This window comes from Oncorhynchus mykiss, chromosome 24, assembly GCF_057628025.1.
Source record: "Oncorhynchus mykiss isolate SJ-2025 chromosome 24, ASM5762802v1, whole genome shotgun sequence".
Lineage (NCBI taxonomy): Eukaryota > Metazoa > Chordata > Actinopteri > Salmoniformes > Salmonidae > Oncorhynchus > Oncorhynchus mykiss.
The window spans coordinates 21148289-21164603 of NC_143045.1; the positions used below are offsets into that span (position 1 = coordinate 21148289).

General features: G+C 42.5%; 1 protein-coding gene across 1 annotated transcript in view; it reads right to left on the bottom strand.

The window, feature by feature from the left end:
* LOC110503970 (endothelial cell-selective adhesion molecule) overlaps positions 1 to 16100 on the bottom strand; it is a 71319-nt gene extending 55219 nt beyond the window's left edge. Inside the window, exon 1 of the mRNA XM_021582660.3 lies at positions 15646 to 16100. Within this exon, the coding sequence (XP_021438335.3) occupies positions 15646 to 15700 (55 nt within the window). The 5' untranslated portion in view covers positions 15701 to 16100. The remainder of the gene's footprint in view (positions 1 to 15645) is intronic.
* Between the last annotated feature and the right edge of the window lie 215 nt (positions 16101 to 16315).

Consider the following 16315-nt stretch of genomic DNA (forward strand, 5'->3'; position numbering starts at 1 on the left):
GTAGTCGATGAACAGCATTCTTACATCGGTATTCGTCTTGTCCAGATGGGATAGGGCAGTGTGATTGCGTCATCTGTGGACCTTTTGGGGCGGTAAGCAAATTGGAGTGGGTCTAGGGTGGAGGTGATATGATCCTTGACTAGACTCTCAAAGCACTTTGGGATGACAGAAGTGAGTGCTACGGGGCGATAGTCGTTTAGCTCAGTTACCTTAGCTTTCTTGGGAACAGGAACAAGTGTGGCCCATTGAATCCCTCCTGGACAGGGCATCGGCATTCCAATGCGATTTCCCAGACCTGTGCTCCACGATAAAGTGAAAAGGCTTGCAACTCCAAAAACCATCTAGTGACGCAGGCATTACCATCTTTGGCCGTGGCCATCCATTTGAGGTGGGCATGATCTGCATTAAGGTAAATTTCCTCCCCAGTACATAGTACTTGAGATTCATTAAGGGCCATTTTATAGCCAGACAATTTTTCTAGGATCGAATAGTTTCTCATGTTTGAGTAACTTACGCTGGCTGGCTGATGTATGTCACGGGATGCTCCTTGCCCCTTTAATCTGAGACCGCACGGCGCCAAGGCCCGCCTCTGAGGCATGGGTACGGACCACAAAGGGCTCCTGAAAGTTGGGGGTGGCGAGTACCAGTTCCACACACAGAGCCTGCTGCAGAGTCGAGAAAACCTGGTCCGAGTGACGTGGTGAGGCAGGCATCGTCTGGTCATGTCATGGAGAGGGGCAGCAGTTGTGGCAAACTGGGGAATAAACCGTTGATAATACTCCACCAACCAAAAGGAAAGTTTACCTGCTTTGTGGTGGGCGTCGGCCGGGTTGAGCTCTAGAGCACCTCTGTGGAGATGGGAGAACCTTCCAGAAGGACAACCATCTCTGCAGCACTCCACCAAATCAGGCCTTTATGTTAGAGTGGCCAGACGGAAGCCGCTCCGCAGTAAAAGGCACATGACAGCTCACGTGGAGTTTGCAAAAAGGCACCTAAAGGGCTCTCAGACCATGAAAAACAAGCTTCTCTGTTCTGATGAACCCAAGATTGAACTCGTTGACCTGAATGCCAAGCATCACGTCTGGAGGAAACCTGGCACCTTTCCTCACGAATGCTTGTGGCTGAATGGAAGCAAGTCCCCGCAGCAATGTTCCAACATGTAGTGGGGTAGAAGCTGTTCAGGGTCCTGTTGGTTCCAGACTTGGTGCACTGGTACCACTGACCGTGTGGTAGCAGAGAGAACAGTCTAGGATTAGGGTAGCTGTAGTCTGACAATTTTTTGGGCCTTCCTGACAGTGCCTGGTATAGAGGTCCTGGATGGCAGGGAGCACAGCCCCAGTGCGGTCAGGTGCCTCGCAGTTGATGCTTTAGAACTGAGGATCTAAGGGCCCATGCCAAATATTTTCAGCCTCCTGAGGGGGAAGAGGTGCTGACGTGCCTGTCTTTACAACTGTGTGTGTGGACCATGTTAACGCAGAGGAACTCGAAGCTCTCGACCTGCTTCACTAGAGCCCCATCAATGATATTTTAAAAATGGCGCCACACTTTAAAAGTGTGTGAAGGAAGAAATGGCAGCAGTTTTACAGGCACCTAACCAATTGTTCTAGTATTTTTTTGCGTTATTTGTAATTTATTTTGTACATAATGTTTCTGCCACCGTATCCGGACAGCGATCACTCACCTTGGATTAGACAAAGATTTTTTCTTCAACAAGCAGGACATATCGTTAACATCCCCGTTATTGTCAAGAGAAAGGCGCAGGTACAGAGGACACAGTGGGGTGCCTCGTAAGGATACGCAAAAGGCGACGTGGGAAAGCTGCAGTTACCATCAATATTACTTAGGGAACTAAAAAGATTTGGCATGGGTCCTCAAAAAGGTTCTACAGCTGCAACATCGAGAGCATCCTGACTTATTGCGTCACAGCCTGGTAAGGCAACTGCTTGGCCTCCGACCGCAAGGCACTACAGAGGGTAGTGCGTATGACCCAGTATATCACTGGGGCTAAGCTGCCTGCCATTCAGGACCACTATACCAGGCGGTGTCAGAGGAAGGCCCTAAAAACTGTCAAAGACCCCAGCCAGACTGTTCTCTACTACTGCATGGCAAGCGGTACCGGAGCACCAAGACCTAAAAGCTTCTCAACAGCTTTTACCCCACAAGCCATAAGACTCCTGAACAGGTAATCAAATAGCTACCCAGACTATTTGCATTGTCCCCCCCAACCCCTCTTTTACGCTGCTACTCTCTTTATCATATATGCATAGTCACTTTAACCACACCTACAGTGCCTTGCGAAAGTATTCGGCCCACTTGAACTTTGCGACCTTTTGCCACATTTCAGGCTTCAAACATAAAGATATAAAACTGTATTTTTTTCTGAAGAATCAACAACAAGTGGGACACAATCATGAAGTGGAACGACATTTATTGGATATTTCAAACTTTTTTAACAAATCAAAAACTGAAAAATTGGGCGTGCAAAATTATTCAGCCCCTTTACTTTCAGTGCAGCAAACTCTCTCCAAAAGTTCAGTGAGGATCTCTGAATGATCCAGTGTTGACCTAAATGACTAATGATGATAAATACAATCCACCTGTGTGTAATCAAGTCTCCGTATAAATGCACCTGCACTGTGATAGTCTCAGAGGTCCGTTAAAAGCGCAGAGAGCATCATGAAGAACAAGGAACACACCAGGCAGGTCCGAGATACTGTTGTGAAGAAGTTTAAAGCCGGATTTGGATACAAAAAGATTTCCCAAGTTTTAAACATCACAAGGAGCACTGTGCAAGCGATAATATTGAAATGGAAGGAGTATCAGACCACTGCAAATCTACCAAGACCTGGCCGTCCCTCTAAACTTTCAGCTCATACAAGGAGAAGACTGATCAGAGATGCAGCCAAGAGGCCCATGATCACTCTGGATGAACTGCAGAGATCTACAGCTGAGGTGGGAGACTCTGTCCATAGGACAACAATCAGTCGTATATTGCACAAATCTGGCCTTTATGGAAGAGTGGCAAGAAGAAAGCCATTTCTTAAAGATATCCATAAAAAGTGTTGTTTAAAGTTTGCCACAAGCCACCTGGGAGACACACCAAACATGTGGAAGAAGGTGCTCTGGTCAGATGAAACCAAAATTGAACTTTTTGGCAACAATGCAAAACGTTATGTTTGGCGTAAAAGCAACACAGCTGAACACACCATCCCCACTGTCAAACATGGTGGTGGCAGCATCATGGTTTGGGCCTGCTTTTCTTCAGCAGGGACAGGGAAGATGGTTAAAATTGATGGGAAGATGGATGGAGCCAAATACAGGACCATTCTGGAAGAATACCTGATGGAGTCTGCAAAAGACCTGAGACTGGGACGGAGATTTGTCTTCCAACAAGACAATGATCCAAAACATAAAGCAAAATCTACAATGGAATGGTTCAAAAATAAACATATCCAGGTGTTAGAATGGCCAAGTCAAAGTCCAGACCTGAATCCAATCGAGAATCTGTGGAAAGAACTGAAAACTGCTGTTCACAAATGCTCTCCATCCAAACTCACTGAGCGCGAGCTGTTTTGCAAGGAGGAATGGGAAAAAAATATCTCGATGTGCAAAACTAATAGAGACATACCCCAAGCGACTTACAGCTGTAATCGCAGCAAAAGGTGGCGCTACAAATTATTAACTTAAGGCGGCCCAATTTTTCAGTTTTTGATTTGTTAAAAAAGTTTGAAATATCCAATAAATGTCGTTCCACTTCATGATTGTGTCCCACTTGTTGTTGATTCTTCACAAAAAAATACAGTTTTATATCTTTGTTTGAAGCCTGAAATGTGGCAAAAGGTCGCAAAGTTCAAGGGGGCCGAATACTTTCCAAGGCACTGTATATATAACCTTGCTACGGTTATGTTCTTATTTTTCTTCACTTATCTATTGTTCAACAAATACTTATTTTTTATTAAAAATGACACTGTTGGTTAGGGCCTGTAAGTAAGCATGTCACTGTAGGTCTACACCTGTAAATGACACTGTTGGTTAGGGCCTGTAAGTAAGCATGTCACTGTAGGTCTACACCTGTAAATGACACTGTTGGTTAGGGCCTGTAAGTAAGCATGTCACTGTAGGTCTACACCTGTAAATGACACTGTTGGTTAGGGCCTGTAAGTAAGCATGTCACTGTAGGTCTACACCTGTAAATGACACTGTTGGTTAGGGCCTGTAAGTAAGCATGTCACTGTAGGTCTACACCTGTAAATGACAAATAAACAGTTTGTTTTCCTGCTACCACACTGCCAGGTTGCATAGTGCTTTTAACTCATGTTTGACACATGATTACATTCTGCATGTTCATTTATACAGTAATTAATATTCAACATGTGTCAATAACGGATTTCACCTGTATGGCTAAACTTCGCACTTCAAAAGTAATCTCAGATCTTATAAAATAACTAAAGAAAAACTAAACTATTGTATTTATCATTGCGATTATGGAGTAACATTAAAACAGTAATATGCCCCACCAAAATCAGATAATACAGAAAAACCTAAAATTGCTAAAATAGGTCAATCAAAAGAGAATAGATGAACTGATAATTGACAGACACTGGTGTAGCAAGAAGATCTGAATGCCATGACGCAAGAGCCTGTGCGAGTTCAAATCCCAGGTGAGCACATTAATTACTGTAGGAAATGAACATGCACAATGTAATCTGTCAATGTGTCAAATATGTAAGTTAAATTTTATTTATGCAGAAGCACTGTAACTAGCTTCCCTTTTCTAGTTGAATGACCATATGAGTCAAGTTGAGCAAACATTTTAAGTTAAAAAAAACGTAGGCACAAATTCAGTCAAGTTGGAGCTAAGTTTGGGCCAACCAAAAAAAGGCTGTGCAATCAATTAATTATTATTAGTCAGTGTACGGTGAACGAAGCTAGTTGAATCATGACTTAAGTTTTCAGTTGATGGTTCTCCGGTAGGGGGTCCTGCGTGCTCTGGGCATTACTGACTCGAACTAAAATTAGTTGAAAGAATTATTGACTGAACGAGTCAAAATGATCAGAGTCAGTCAAATTAGCCAAACGTCACATCACTATTTCTGCTCAAGGAGGTGTCCACGCCGCAGTGACGCTGATGGAAGAGAGGGAGGGTGCAGCTTTCCCATTTGACAACAGAAGATGGACCAATAAAATGGTCAAATAGAAAGGCTGCATTTTCAGAATGTGATGTTTATATGGGCCCAAAATATTTTTGGTGTGAGAACATTCCACTATTACTGCTGATATATGGAGATTGTGAAATTACAATGCAAAAATATATGACAATGCTCTCCTTTAAGTTCTCCTCTATTACAGAGAAATAGTCTCAATGTCAGTCCAAATGACCGATTATAATTTGACAAAACCTCAAATGCAAACAAGAGTTAAAACGGTGTCAGAAAGAAGTTAACTTTCATCTTTGTTGTTTTGAGTGGCAAGAGGAGGAGAGGTTTGGTGTATGTGTAGGAAGGTGTACACAGAACATCTTTGTTGTTTTGAGTGGCAGGAGGAGGAGAGGTTTGGTGTATGTGTAGGAAGGTGTACACAGAACAGAAGAAGCGAAGGAGACAAGACCAAAAAAGTCACTGGAATAGCTTCAATGGATTACAACGAAGGGAATGGTTATCTAGGATTGCGGGCTGCCTCGGACATGGAAGGGTTGAGATGGAAGTTACTTGAAGACTTTCTGCTGTGGATAGGTACTCCAGGTGTGAAATTAGAACAAAGAATTTGATTAACCTTTAAAAATTACAATGTGAAGAGTTCTCGAAGAGTGAGAATAAACTGGTTGAAAGTTAGGAGACAGAAAGTGACAACCTTATATACAATTTTCAGAATCCATTGCTGGTAAAGTGCTGCAGAGAATTCTGACCAGCTGTCTGTGGCTTGAGACCGATTCAGTCCTTTCCAATAGGTCCAGACATCCTAGTATAGCAGTGCACATGGCTGCACTGATGAATATGGTAGTGATCTCCACTAAAGTATGAGAAATTCTATGAATGCCTAGCCACAATCTGTATCTGCTTTCAGACAATTGCTCCATTTATATGGTGGATGAAAACTCCAATAAATACTGACATGCTCGGTGAGTGCAATTGTTTGTGTGATTGCACCCTTGAAAGAATACAGGGGGGCTTCAATCACCTGTCACAGAGGTGGACTCATGTTAATGCAGATCCCAAGCCTCTAGACCTGGGGCATGTTCAGCAGGACACACTGTTTTGGAACGTTCAGATGGAAATATGTTATGTAGAACAAACATATTTTTCCAACATGCAGAACAAGGAATCATGTCGGCTTTGTTCACGGCCTTTCTATCTGCAATGTTTGGCAACTGAACGTGGCACTGGTTTTACAGTATGTGGCCTGAACCTGCCTGTCTGAAAGTGCCACCGACTATGATACAGAACCTAAAGATCTGGCCACAGACATTCAGAACCAGTAAATCAATTCCCAACAACCCTTTCTGTATGCATCTGAATCATAAAACCCCAAAACGTACATTTGGTGATCCATGTCTGACAAAGGAGACGTCTGCTACTCTGAGTACGATGCCTCATTCTGTATTGAAAACATGGACTAATAGTAGTGCTGCATTAGAAATAGCATCAGAGAGCAGAATACCCACTGAGTTAATTATTTTAGAAGTAAAGCCATTTAGAATAATTACAGCCTGTTCAATAACAGAATGATTTGAGACAACCGAACAGAAAAATGGCATCAGTTTCAGATTTGAAACTAACAAACAAATATGTCCCTATATTTTCAGAATGAATTCCATATTTTATGGACCTGAGGTATGGTAGATGCCAAACCACGTGAATGGAGTGCATACTAGGACTTCATCTTAGCACCTGAACTGGAAAATACTTTAAGGGAGCCTGAGCAAGACCTCTGAAAATGCCAATGGTTACTGGGCTTATCAGGTCGAAGCAGGTTTCTGAAAAGCAGCCCTGCGCGCATCAATTTAGAGAGCCAACCAGACGACCGCAGGGCTTGAAATAGAAATGAGAAGCTCAAAAGTTTCACTCCCAAGAAAAATCCAAGAAAAATCATTCTGTTTATTTTCCCCCGATATGTAACCTAATTTCTCATGTTGTCAAATATATATTATATCACTCTGATGAAACATTCCTAGGAGCCAATGACGGCACAAATAAATGTATTTGGTTTGATTAGACATTCTCAATTCAGTCAATAAGGTTGTGTTGCACGTCCATAAAAGTAATATAATCTACTAGGACTTCCAAGGCTCTTAGCATTGTCAAATGTCTTGACTCAGGGGGACTTCACACTTGATAATTCCAATAGCCAATGGTAATTTGCAAAGCAGTTTGTCTGGAATGACACTTGTAAATCTATTGGTCTGATTTCCATGATTGCGTACCACTGGAGACAGGATAATTGAAGAGCAAGTTGTATCCAATTCCCTGATCGGAGATCTAACATGTTCATATTCTGTAATTCCTTATTGACTTAGATAACATTGTCAGGGAGGGAGTCAGTCAAACTAGGAAGTAAGGGGTCTTTATTAAGAGGTAAATTGAAACTGCAGACGACTAATGAAAAGCCTATTGTGGAAGAAAGCTGCATCCCACTTAAAACTGAACACACCGATTGGCATGTGTTTTTCTGTTGATTATTAGAAAAACAAGATTTCAGTCGGAGCTATATTTCCTGACCGATTGTGCGTTTGGTTAATTATGTTTTTCACCCACGAGGCACTATAGAAGCCTATTACCCTTTCTCAAAATCCCCAGATTGAATCTAAGATAAAAGTGAATTACAGATTTCTTGAGTTGATGATTTTTGCAGAGTATGTTTTAGTTGCACAATTTCACAGGTGAAGGTGTTTGGTGCAGTATTTCTCAAGTAAGACGTGTTGTCTTATGTAAACAAATTCAGAGCTGCTGAGCAGGTCTCTCACGGTCTATGCTATTGGACAGAGTGCAATCATTGTAGCTGTTCACCGCATGTTAGTTGGCAAATGAACATCGTTAAATCAAAACCCAACCTTCAGTTACCCATTGTGACGCACGACTGTTCCAAACTCAGTTTAAGCATAGACTGACTTTGACAAAAATTATCCTATTTACATGTTGTAGTCAATTTTGACCCCATAATAACAGTTTTCCACAAAGTCTCACTTATGAGAGAGAAGCATACTTAGCTGGCTGTAATCGGTGTTGGACAACAGCCATACCCCTGTGCTGATCAATCCCCTGCAGTAGCTTCCTTAGAAGGTCCTTAGCCTCACAAAACCTGTCATGTAAGGTCTAAAGCCTGACGGCACCTTCTAAGACCAGGTCACACCCCTCCTGATTTACCCCATCCACCTGGCCCGAGGGCGGCAGAGAGGATAAAGCATGCCTCGCCCGCACTCCTCAATGAATACTAATCTCTCATCTCCCCACAGCCAAAACCATCAATCTCCCTCCGCTGTTCCAACATAGCCATCTTCTACCCTTTTCCACTGACAAACCCATCTAGCTTTACTCAGCAAGCCCATCATCCATCATTACAGAGCAAACCAATCTCCAACAGCTCTCTACCACAGACCCATCCTCTGCTATTACACCCCCGGATCACGTCGCTCTACAATTACACACAAACAAGTAATCTTCCACTCGCTCACTACAAAACTCTTCACGTCGACCCGGTAACCCGTCTCCTACTCGCACAACAAAGTCGACAGAATAAACGCAGGTTTTACGGACACACCACCACTTTCCACGCCTTTATACCCTGCCTCGGAAATCAATGGCAAGACATTTTAAAATGTCAATGAAAGATGCTTTTAGAGATTTCGGGTTTTAACAGAGGGCTGTTTGTGTTGGTACATTAGGGGGAATAACAGTTTTACAGCTGAGACTAGACCACCACAGCCTCCCACCTCACTAGGCTCAACCTGATTGTGATGAACTGCAAAAGAAAATGCAACACTGTGCAGAATGTGGATTTGTTCTGATTCATGGCATGTATGGTAGTATACACTAACAGGGATGATTCATAAAAATGTGTTTGATCTTCCATTGATTGTTTTGATCCCTGAAGCCCACACACTGCTGTCAGTTTGTCTGTTTGATCGAAAGGAGATTCTTCCCCATTAGTGCATGTTATTTTCCTAGGATGCACCTGGCCTAAATCACCACCCGAAGCCAGGGAGCAAATGGCACGTTGCTTGCTCAGAGATCTGCCATTTATGATTGGACACCGTGATACCGTTAACCCCTGGACATCAAGTACTCCAACTGACATGCATTGTATGATAAGTGAAATTGAGCCAAACGACATAAAAGTCAATACTAAAAAATGTGAATAAGTGAACCGAAACAATTGAGGCCAAAGCAAGGAGGGCTTTATTTTTTTATGAGCATGGCCTTATATCTATTACAGATTGGATGACTGTCATTCATATTTTATTCACCCATTTCAATTTAACATTGATAGGTTTAGGCTACTACTGTAAATGATTTTCCAATTATCCATATACCCATTATGAGGTTGCTACAACCTAGCCTATGAATTAAAGTTTACAAAGTAGATGCACACAGGTCGAGATAAATATTTGATGTTACAGACAGTGACACATTCAATAACGCCTTGCACACCCTTGCCTGCATCTAGTGTAATCATTAGTCTAACATTTGCAAACAAGAGTTTCTATTGGACAAATTCAGGTATGTTTATCCCTTTTGCTTCTGCTTAAGAAACATTTTAACAGAATCGGCAGAATGAAAACCCTTGAACACACATAGTTCACTCTCACAGCAGCCACATTGTATCCCTTCTCCCGTCTATACACTCTTCCTCTCACCTTTGTTTGTGAACTTCAATGCACATGCCAGTCAATGCTGCAAGAGCTCTGATATGTTTGAGGACGTCCTCCGGAAGTTGTCATAATTACTGTGTAAGGGGGTGAGAACCATGAGCCTCATAGGTTTTGTATTTAAGTCAAATGTACCCAGAGAACAGAAACTAGCTGTCCTCCGGCTACACCATGGTGCTACCCTACAGAGTGCTGTTGAGGATACTGTAGACCTTCATTACAAAACAGTGTTTTAATTAATTGTTTGACGACACACCTCCGGATGTGTCCCAAACTCACTAAAAGTGGCAGTAATAAAGCCTCTTGAAAAAGCCAAACCTTGACCGAGAAAATATTTTAAAAAACTTTCAGCCTATATAGAATCTTCCACTCCTCTCAATTTTAGACAAGGCTGTTGTGCAGCAACTCACTGCCTTCCTGAAGACAAACAATGTATACAAAATGCTTCAGTCTGGTTTTAGACCCCATCATAGCACGAGACTGCACTTGTGAAGGTGGTAAATTACCTTTTAATGGCATCAGACCGAGGCTCTGCATCTGTCCTCGTGCTCCTAGACCTTAGTGCTGCTTTTGATACCATCAATCACCACATTCTTGGAGAGATTGGAAACCTAAATTGGTTTACACAGACAAGTTCTGGCCTGGTTTAGATCTTATCTGTCGGAAAGATATCAGTTTGTCTCTGAATGGTTTGTCCTCTGACAAATCAACTGTAAATGTCGGTGTTCCTCAAGGTTCCGTTTTAAGACCACTATTGTTTTCACTATATATTTTACCTCTTGGGGATGTCATTCGAAAACATAATGTTAACTTTTACTGCTATGCGGATGACACCGGATGTACATTTCAATGAAACATGGAGAAGCCACAAAATTGCCCTCGCTAGAAGTCTGTATTTCAGACATACGGAAGTGAATGGCTGCAAACTTTCTACTTTTAAATTCGGACAAAACAGAGATGGTTGTTCTAGGTCCCAAGAAACAAAGAGATCTTCTGTTGAATCTGACAATTAATCTGAATGGTTGTACAGTCGTCTCCTGTGTGAATTTTTAGTATGCTCTCTGTAATTCTCTTCCTTTCTCTCTGAGGACCTGAGCCCTAGGACCATGCTTCAGGACTACCTGGCATGAGGACCCCTTGCGGTCCCCAGTCCACCTGGCCATGCTGCTGCTCCAGTTTCAACTGTTCTGCCTGCGGCTATGGAACCCTGACCTGTTCACCGGACGTGCAACCTGTCCCAGACCTGCTGCTTTCAACTCTCTAGAGACAGCAGGAGCGGTAGAGATACTCCTAATGAGCGGCTATGAAAAGCCAACTGACATTTACTCCCGAGGCGCTGACTTGCTGCACCCTCGACAACTACTGTGATTATTGCTGGTAATTTATAAACATCTTGGCTATGTTCTGTTATAATCTCCACCCGGCACAGCCAGAAGAGGACTGGCCACCCCTCATAGCCTGGTTCCTCTCTAGGTTTCGGCCTTTCTAAGGAGTTTTTCCTAGCCACCGTGCTGCTACACCTGCATTGCTTGCTGTTTGGGGTTTTAGGCTGGGTTTCTGTACAGCACTTTGAGATATCAGCTGATGTACGAAGGGCTGTATAAATACATTTGATTAGAATATATAGCTTTATCTAAAAATGGTAACTTTAAATGTTTTCCAATTTTTATGAAATTCACTGAGGAGCCTCCACTGTCTCCATCAGTAATTGGCAGAGTGGGGTGATAGTGGTGTGGCCTCACTGGCCTGTATTCCAACTCCTCTCACTGGCCACCTAAGCCTTCCGTTCCCCCCACCTACCCTCCCCTGCCTTCCTACTCCCTTCCCTCCCATACCAGACCTCCCCCGCCTGATGCCTGCCCTCCTCCACCTTCCCACCCCTGCATCATTAGTCACATGAGAACAGGATCTAGATGGAGATGTGTTGGTGGTGAAGTGCTCCTGTCAAGCTGCAGCTGTGGCAGCACACACACCGCCACCTTAACTGCAGTCTGTGTGCCTCAGCTCGCTTCACTGCCACACTCAGCTTCATCATCAGAACCGCTCTGTTTCCTTCCCCAGAGTCACACTGTACTGTAGTAAAATACAGTACAGTGATTTATGTTTGTATGTTTGAGTATTATTGTGCCACGAAGACAGGCCCATTTTCAACCCATTAAACAACCATTGTAGGCTACTTTTGTCTTGCTGCAAATTCAGGTCAGACCCATCAGCAGATTGACAGTGTATAAAAGGTTACTGTATGCTATTCTGAAGGGAGCTCAAACAACAAACAGAATGGAAAGAAACACAGGAGTCTATATTACAATAGATTTTCAAATATTAAAACTCTGTAACATATTCGCCCATTCACTGTCAGTAGTAGGAATTAATGAGGTGAAATATTGACTGTAGGTGCTACACATCCTGGCTGCATTGTGGGGGTTATAGATATATAAAATAACAATAATAATAAATTGCCACAGCTAGCTTGGCACTAGCCTTGCTAATGATCTCTGCTGAGAGAGGAGCCAACTCCGAGGTACTGGCTCCCTCTGTGCCATCCGCCACCACTGTTACTATGGAACACATGTGATTTTGCTAAATTCACATTTAGACAATAGTGAACACAAGTAAAAACCTCTGGGGGTGGGGACAGTACTACTGTTCGATCAACTTTAATACCAAAGAGTTTTGCCTACCATAAAGCACTACTTAGTGATTAATTGATCACATGGACCCAACAAATTCACATATTTCAGGATATCTCCTGTTATGGTTTGACAGGAAGAAGTGGGTCTGCCAAGAGTGGGTGAAAATGCACATTGGTGATGAAATTTCACTTCCTTATGTTATAAAATACATTTTACCAAGACAAATATAATGCTTCACGTTCTGAATTGTTCATTGAGGTTGTTCTCTAACCGATCATTAACAGTGTATTTACATAGAGATAATGTTTGTGGAATCAGCTGTCTCAAACAAAGAAAACTGTCACATAGCAATGTTATTATCATATTTCTTCTGTCAGGCCTAATTGGCCAGTTTAAGTGTGACATTTGCACTAGCTGTCAACCCTGTCAGTGTGTTTATTGACAAGAGGCTTCCTGAATCCAATAGCCCCCTAGCCTAATTTTACTGCTTTTCCTCCCCAGCGAGGAAAAACGAAGCTTATAGATCACATTAACGCCTGCTCCTCCACAAGGTACAGATACAGTGGCAGGAGACACTAATGGCTAACACAGAGTAGCAACATAATACAAAGAAACAGGATTTTTTTATTTCTCCCTCTAAATAGCTTGGGTATGAAATACAATTCCACAGATCATTCGGTCCTAATCTGAGCATAGCAACGGTGATAAAAACATGAAAAAAGCTCATGAAAACTTTAATGACATTTTGTTTTGTAAATGGAAGCTCTCCATTGACAGTAGACTAGGTTAATGTTAGGAGGCAACAACTTCAGCTGGGTGAGCATTTAATAGGCCCCATCATGTGCTCGCATTAAGCACACAGAGATATACCCATACACACTCATAAACTAGCAACAGTGTAATCACCTTCCTTATCTAGCAGCAAACTGTAGTATCAGGGTCTGACATCTGCAGAACGTTATGGGGGCCGAGTTGAACAGTTATAACTGATAGCCCAGAGCAGTGGTTTTCAAACCTATCCTCTGCGACCACCAAACGTCTCACAACTGTGTTGTAGCCCTGAACTTACCTAATCAAGGACTTGATTAGTTGACAAGTTGAATCAGGTTTGCTAGCTGTGGAATAGTTCAAATGCATGGAACGGCTGGGGGTCCCAGAGGAGAGGTTTTAAAATCCCTCACCTAGAGCCCTCAAATTCATATCTGACCTCTAAACCTGTTTCTCTCTTCCCCCCCCCCCCCCCAATTCTTCCCCTCTAATCAAGGACTGATTTGGAGTACTAAAATCTTACCCTTAGAGGTCTGGAGTACTGCTAGTTCTCTGTTTTACCTGATAATGAATTGCTCCCACCTAGTGTCCAAGGTCTACATCAGTCGATGATTAGAGGGGCAGAATGGAAAACGAATGAACAAAGCAGTGGAACTGACTTCGAGGTCCAGAATTAAATTTGAGGGATGTATTTAATACTAACAAACGGGAAATGCCTTTTCTGGCTCACGCAGTTCAGTTGTCCACCCTTATATACTGTTATCCTAATTTATCAAACTCCACCCAGGTGTCCTGTCCTACGGCATAGATCATAAATCCTCTGACTGGAGGAGCCAATGGTTGCTGTCAATCCCCTGACATCCTATGTAAGTAGGACAGATGGAAGTAAAATAATGCTGTGAGTTGATGAGTTCATGTTGGCCATGGCCTATCCTACAACACAGGGTTTACTCCAGGCTGAATGGATAGTGTCATGATGAACACACTCCAACTCCATGTTTGCCATTTTAATCCCAGCCTGACGTGAAACCAGTCCCTTAGCCAGTCTGTCGTCATCACTCGCGTTTTAATCTCATCAACCAAGACCGCCACCCGGGCCGGCCGGTGAATCTGTACCTTGTCCTCGCCTTGTTAAAACGCCAGGGCAAATCAGAGGATTACAACCTCCTTTGACTTCAGCAGCGTGGGCTTGGCAGCTTAGCAACAACCACAATGCTCATCTCACTGTGCTGCTGCTGGTAGTCAATCTAGTATGGGGGTTTCCTCAACACAAAATAAGTTACAATATAAAACATGCTTATATTGTTCCCCAACTGGTGGCATGCAGGTGATTTTACTTGGCCCCCCAAGTTTGAGAAACAAAATAACTGTACACCAGCAAATCAGCACCAAGCAATTTTTATTTGGGAAATATTTTCCAAAGTATTCCCACATAGATGTGTGTGATTGTACACAAAATGTTAGCAAGGTTTGAAGTGATTTTTTTAATAAAATATTATCCGTTTGAGGTTATTGCAGTCAATTTGCACTCTACAAATTATTTGTAATTATGTTCAGGTCTCCTAACCATCCGCTCAAGAAAACAAATCGGCCTGCGGCTTAATCTAGCTGATTAAAAACCGTCAGAATACCATCAGAATAACAATGCAATTTGATAGTTTGAACTGTCCTGACACGTGAAAGGATGCATGTCGTAGCCAGCGAGACAGCATACCTATGAGCACACGCACCTTTCTCCCCTCCACTATTGAAGAAACCAACAACTGGTTCAATTGTGCTTTGAAAAACAACAGCCACCTAAAAAACTTGTAGATATCTTATTACTCCCTGTACTAGATACATTTTCACTTCAGGGGCGAAATCTCAGGAGGCAATTTCTACAAACTACATTACAACACTATTGTAACACCATGCACATGCGTTTGGGCCAAACAGTGGATCTCACATGTCTAATCAATATATATTTATTGATATCAAATACTGTAGATTTGGAGCCAAGAGCTACTTTTCGTCATGCTAGAACACTACACTAAAGAGCGAGGTCTTCACACATGATTTAGGTATTCATTGGCTACATCATATTTATAAAACAGGTGGTAGCCTACCTTACAGCCATAGCAGTTCGACATCTTATAAACAATTTGTGAAATTGCCTGAGGAATTTTCCAATGCCACATCTTCTGAAAGCTACACAGAACCACTAAATGTGAAAAATAACGGTATACCACAAGACCGTGCCCTAACAGTCTGTATGTGTAAATAAATGACGCATAGAGCTGGAACGACAATAATGATTGAAATAGTAGAAAATGTGTCATTTGTTAATATAATCCAAAAAAACAAAAGGGTAAATAGAATAGTTGCGGCACAAAATGATCTTACCTTGAAAAATCCATAACAATAACAGGAGCGCTCGGACTCTCCCAGACATCGCCATTGCCCAACATGAACCGCACGTGCCCTGTGCAAGACAAATAGCAAACTTGTCTACAAAGGGAGTGGGCGTCTGTTGTCTTTTTGAAGTTCGTCTCCTGTTCAGTGGGCTCTCATCCGCTCCACTTCTGGCCAAAGTGAACGCGGGAAGCAGAACTTAGACAGTATAGAAAGGTAATAGTTTATGAATTATTTCAGCTTTCCCGTCCGCCGAGCAAACATTACAGAGAACTGGCGCTGGTACACTTCCACCGTACACGGTCAAATAAGAAACCATTTGTCGAGAAATCGACGCTCTGTTTCCCTTGACTTTACTCCTGAAAACCTTACATATGTGCTGCTTTCCATCTCTCTCCAGAGTTGAAATGTAGACAGTAGTCTCCCCTCCTTAACCTCGAAGTGGACAGTTATAACGGGTCACCTGCCCGCCTGCACCTGTGCGCACATGAAACGCCCCGCCCCCTATCATTATGGACATGGTTCAATTTTGCACTGGTTGTTTTTATACTTTCTACTCTGTAACATCTATACACAATATTAATAATCTATAGGACGAATTAGTATAAACTAAGGCTTGTAATGAAGCCTTATTAACTGTGGAAAAAAGTTATTAAAGGCC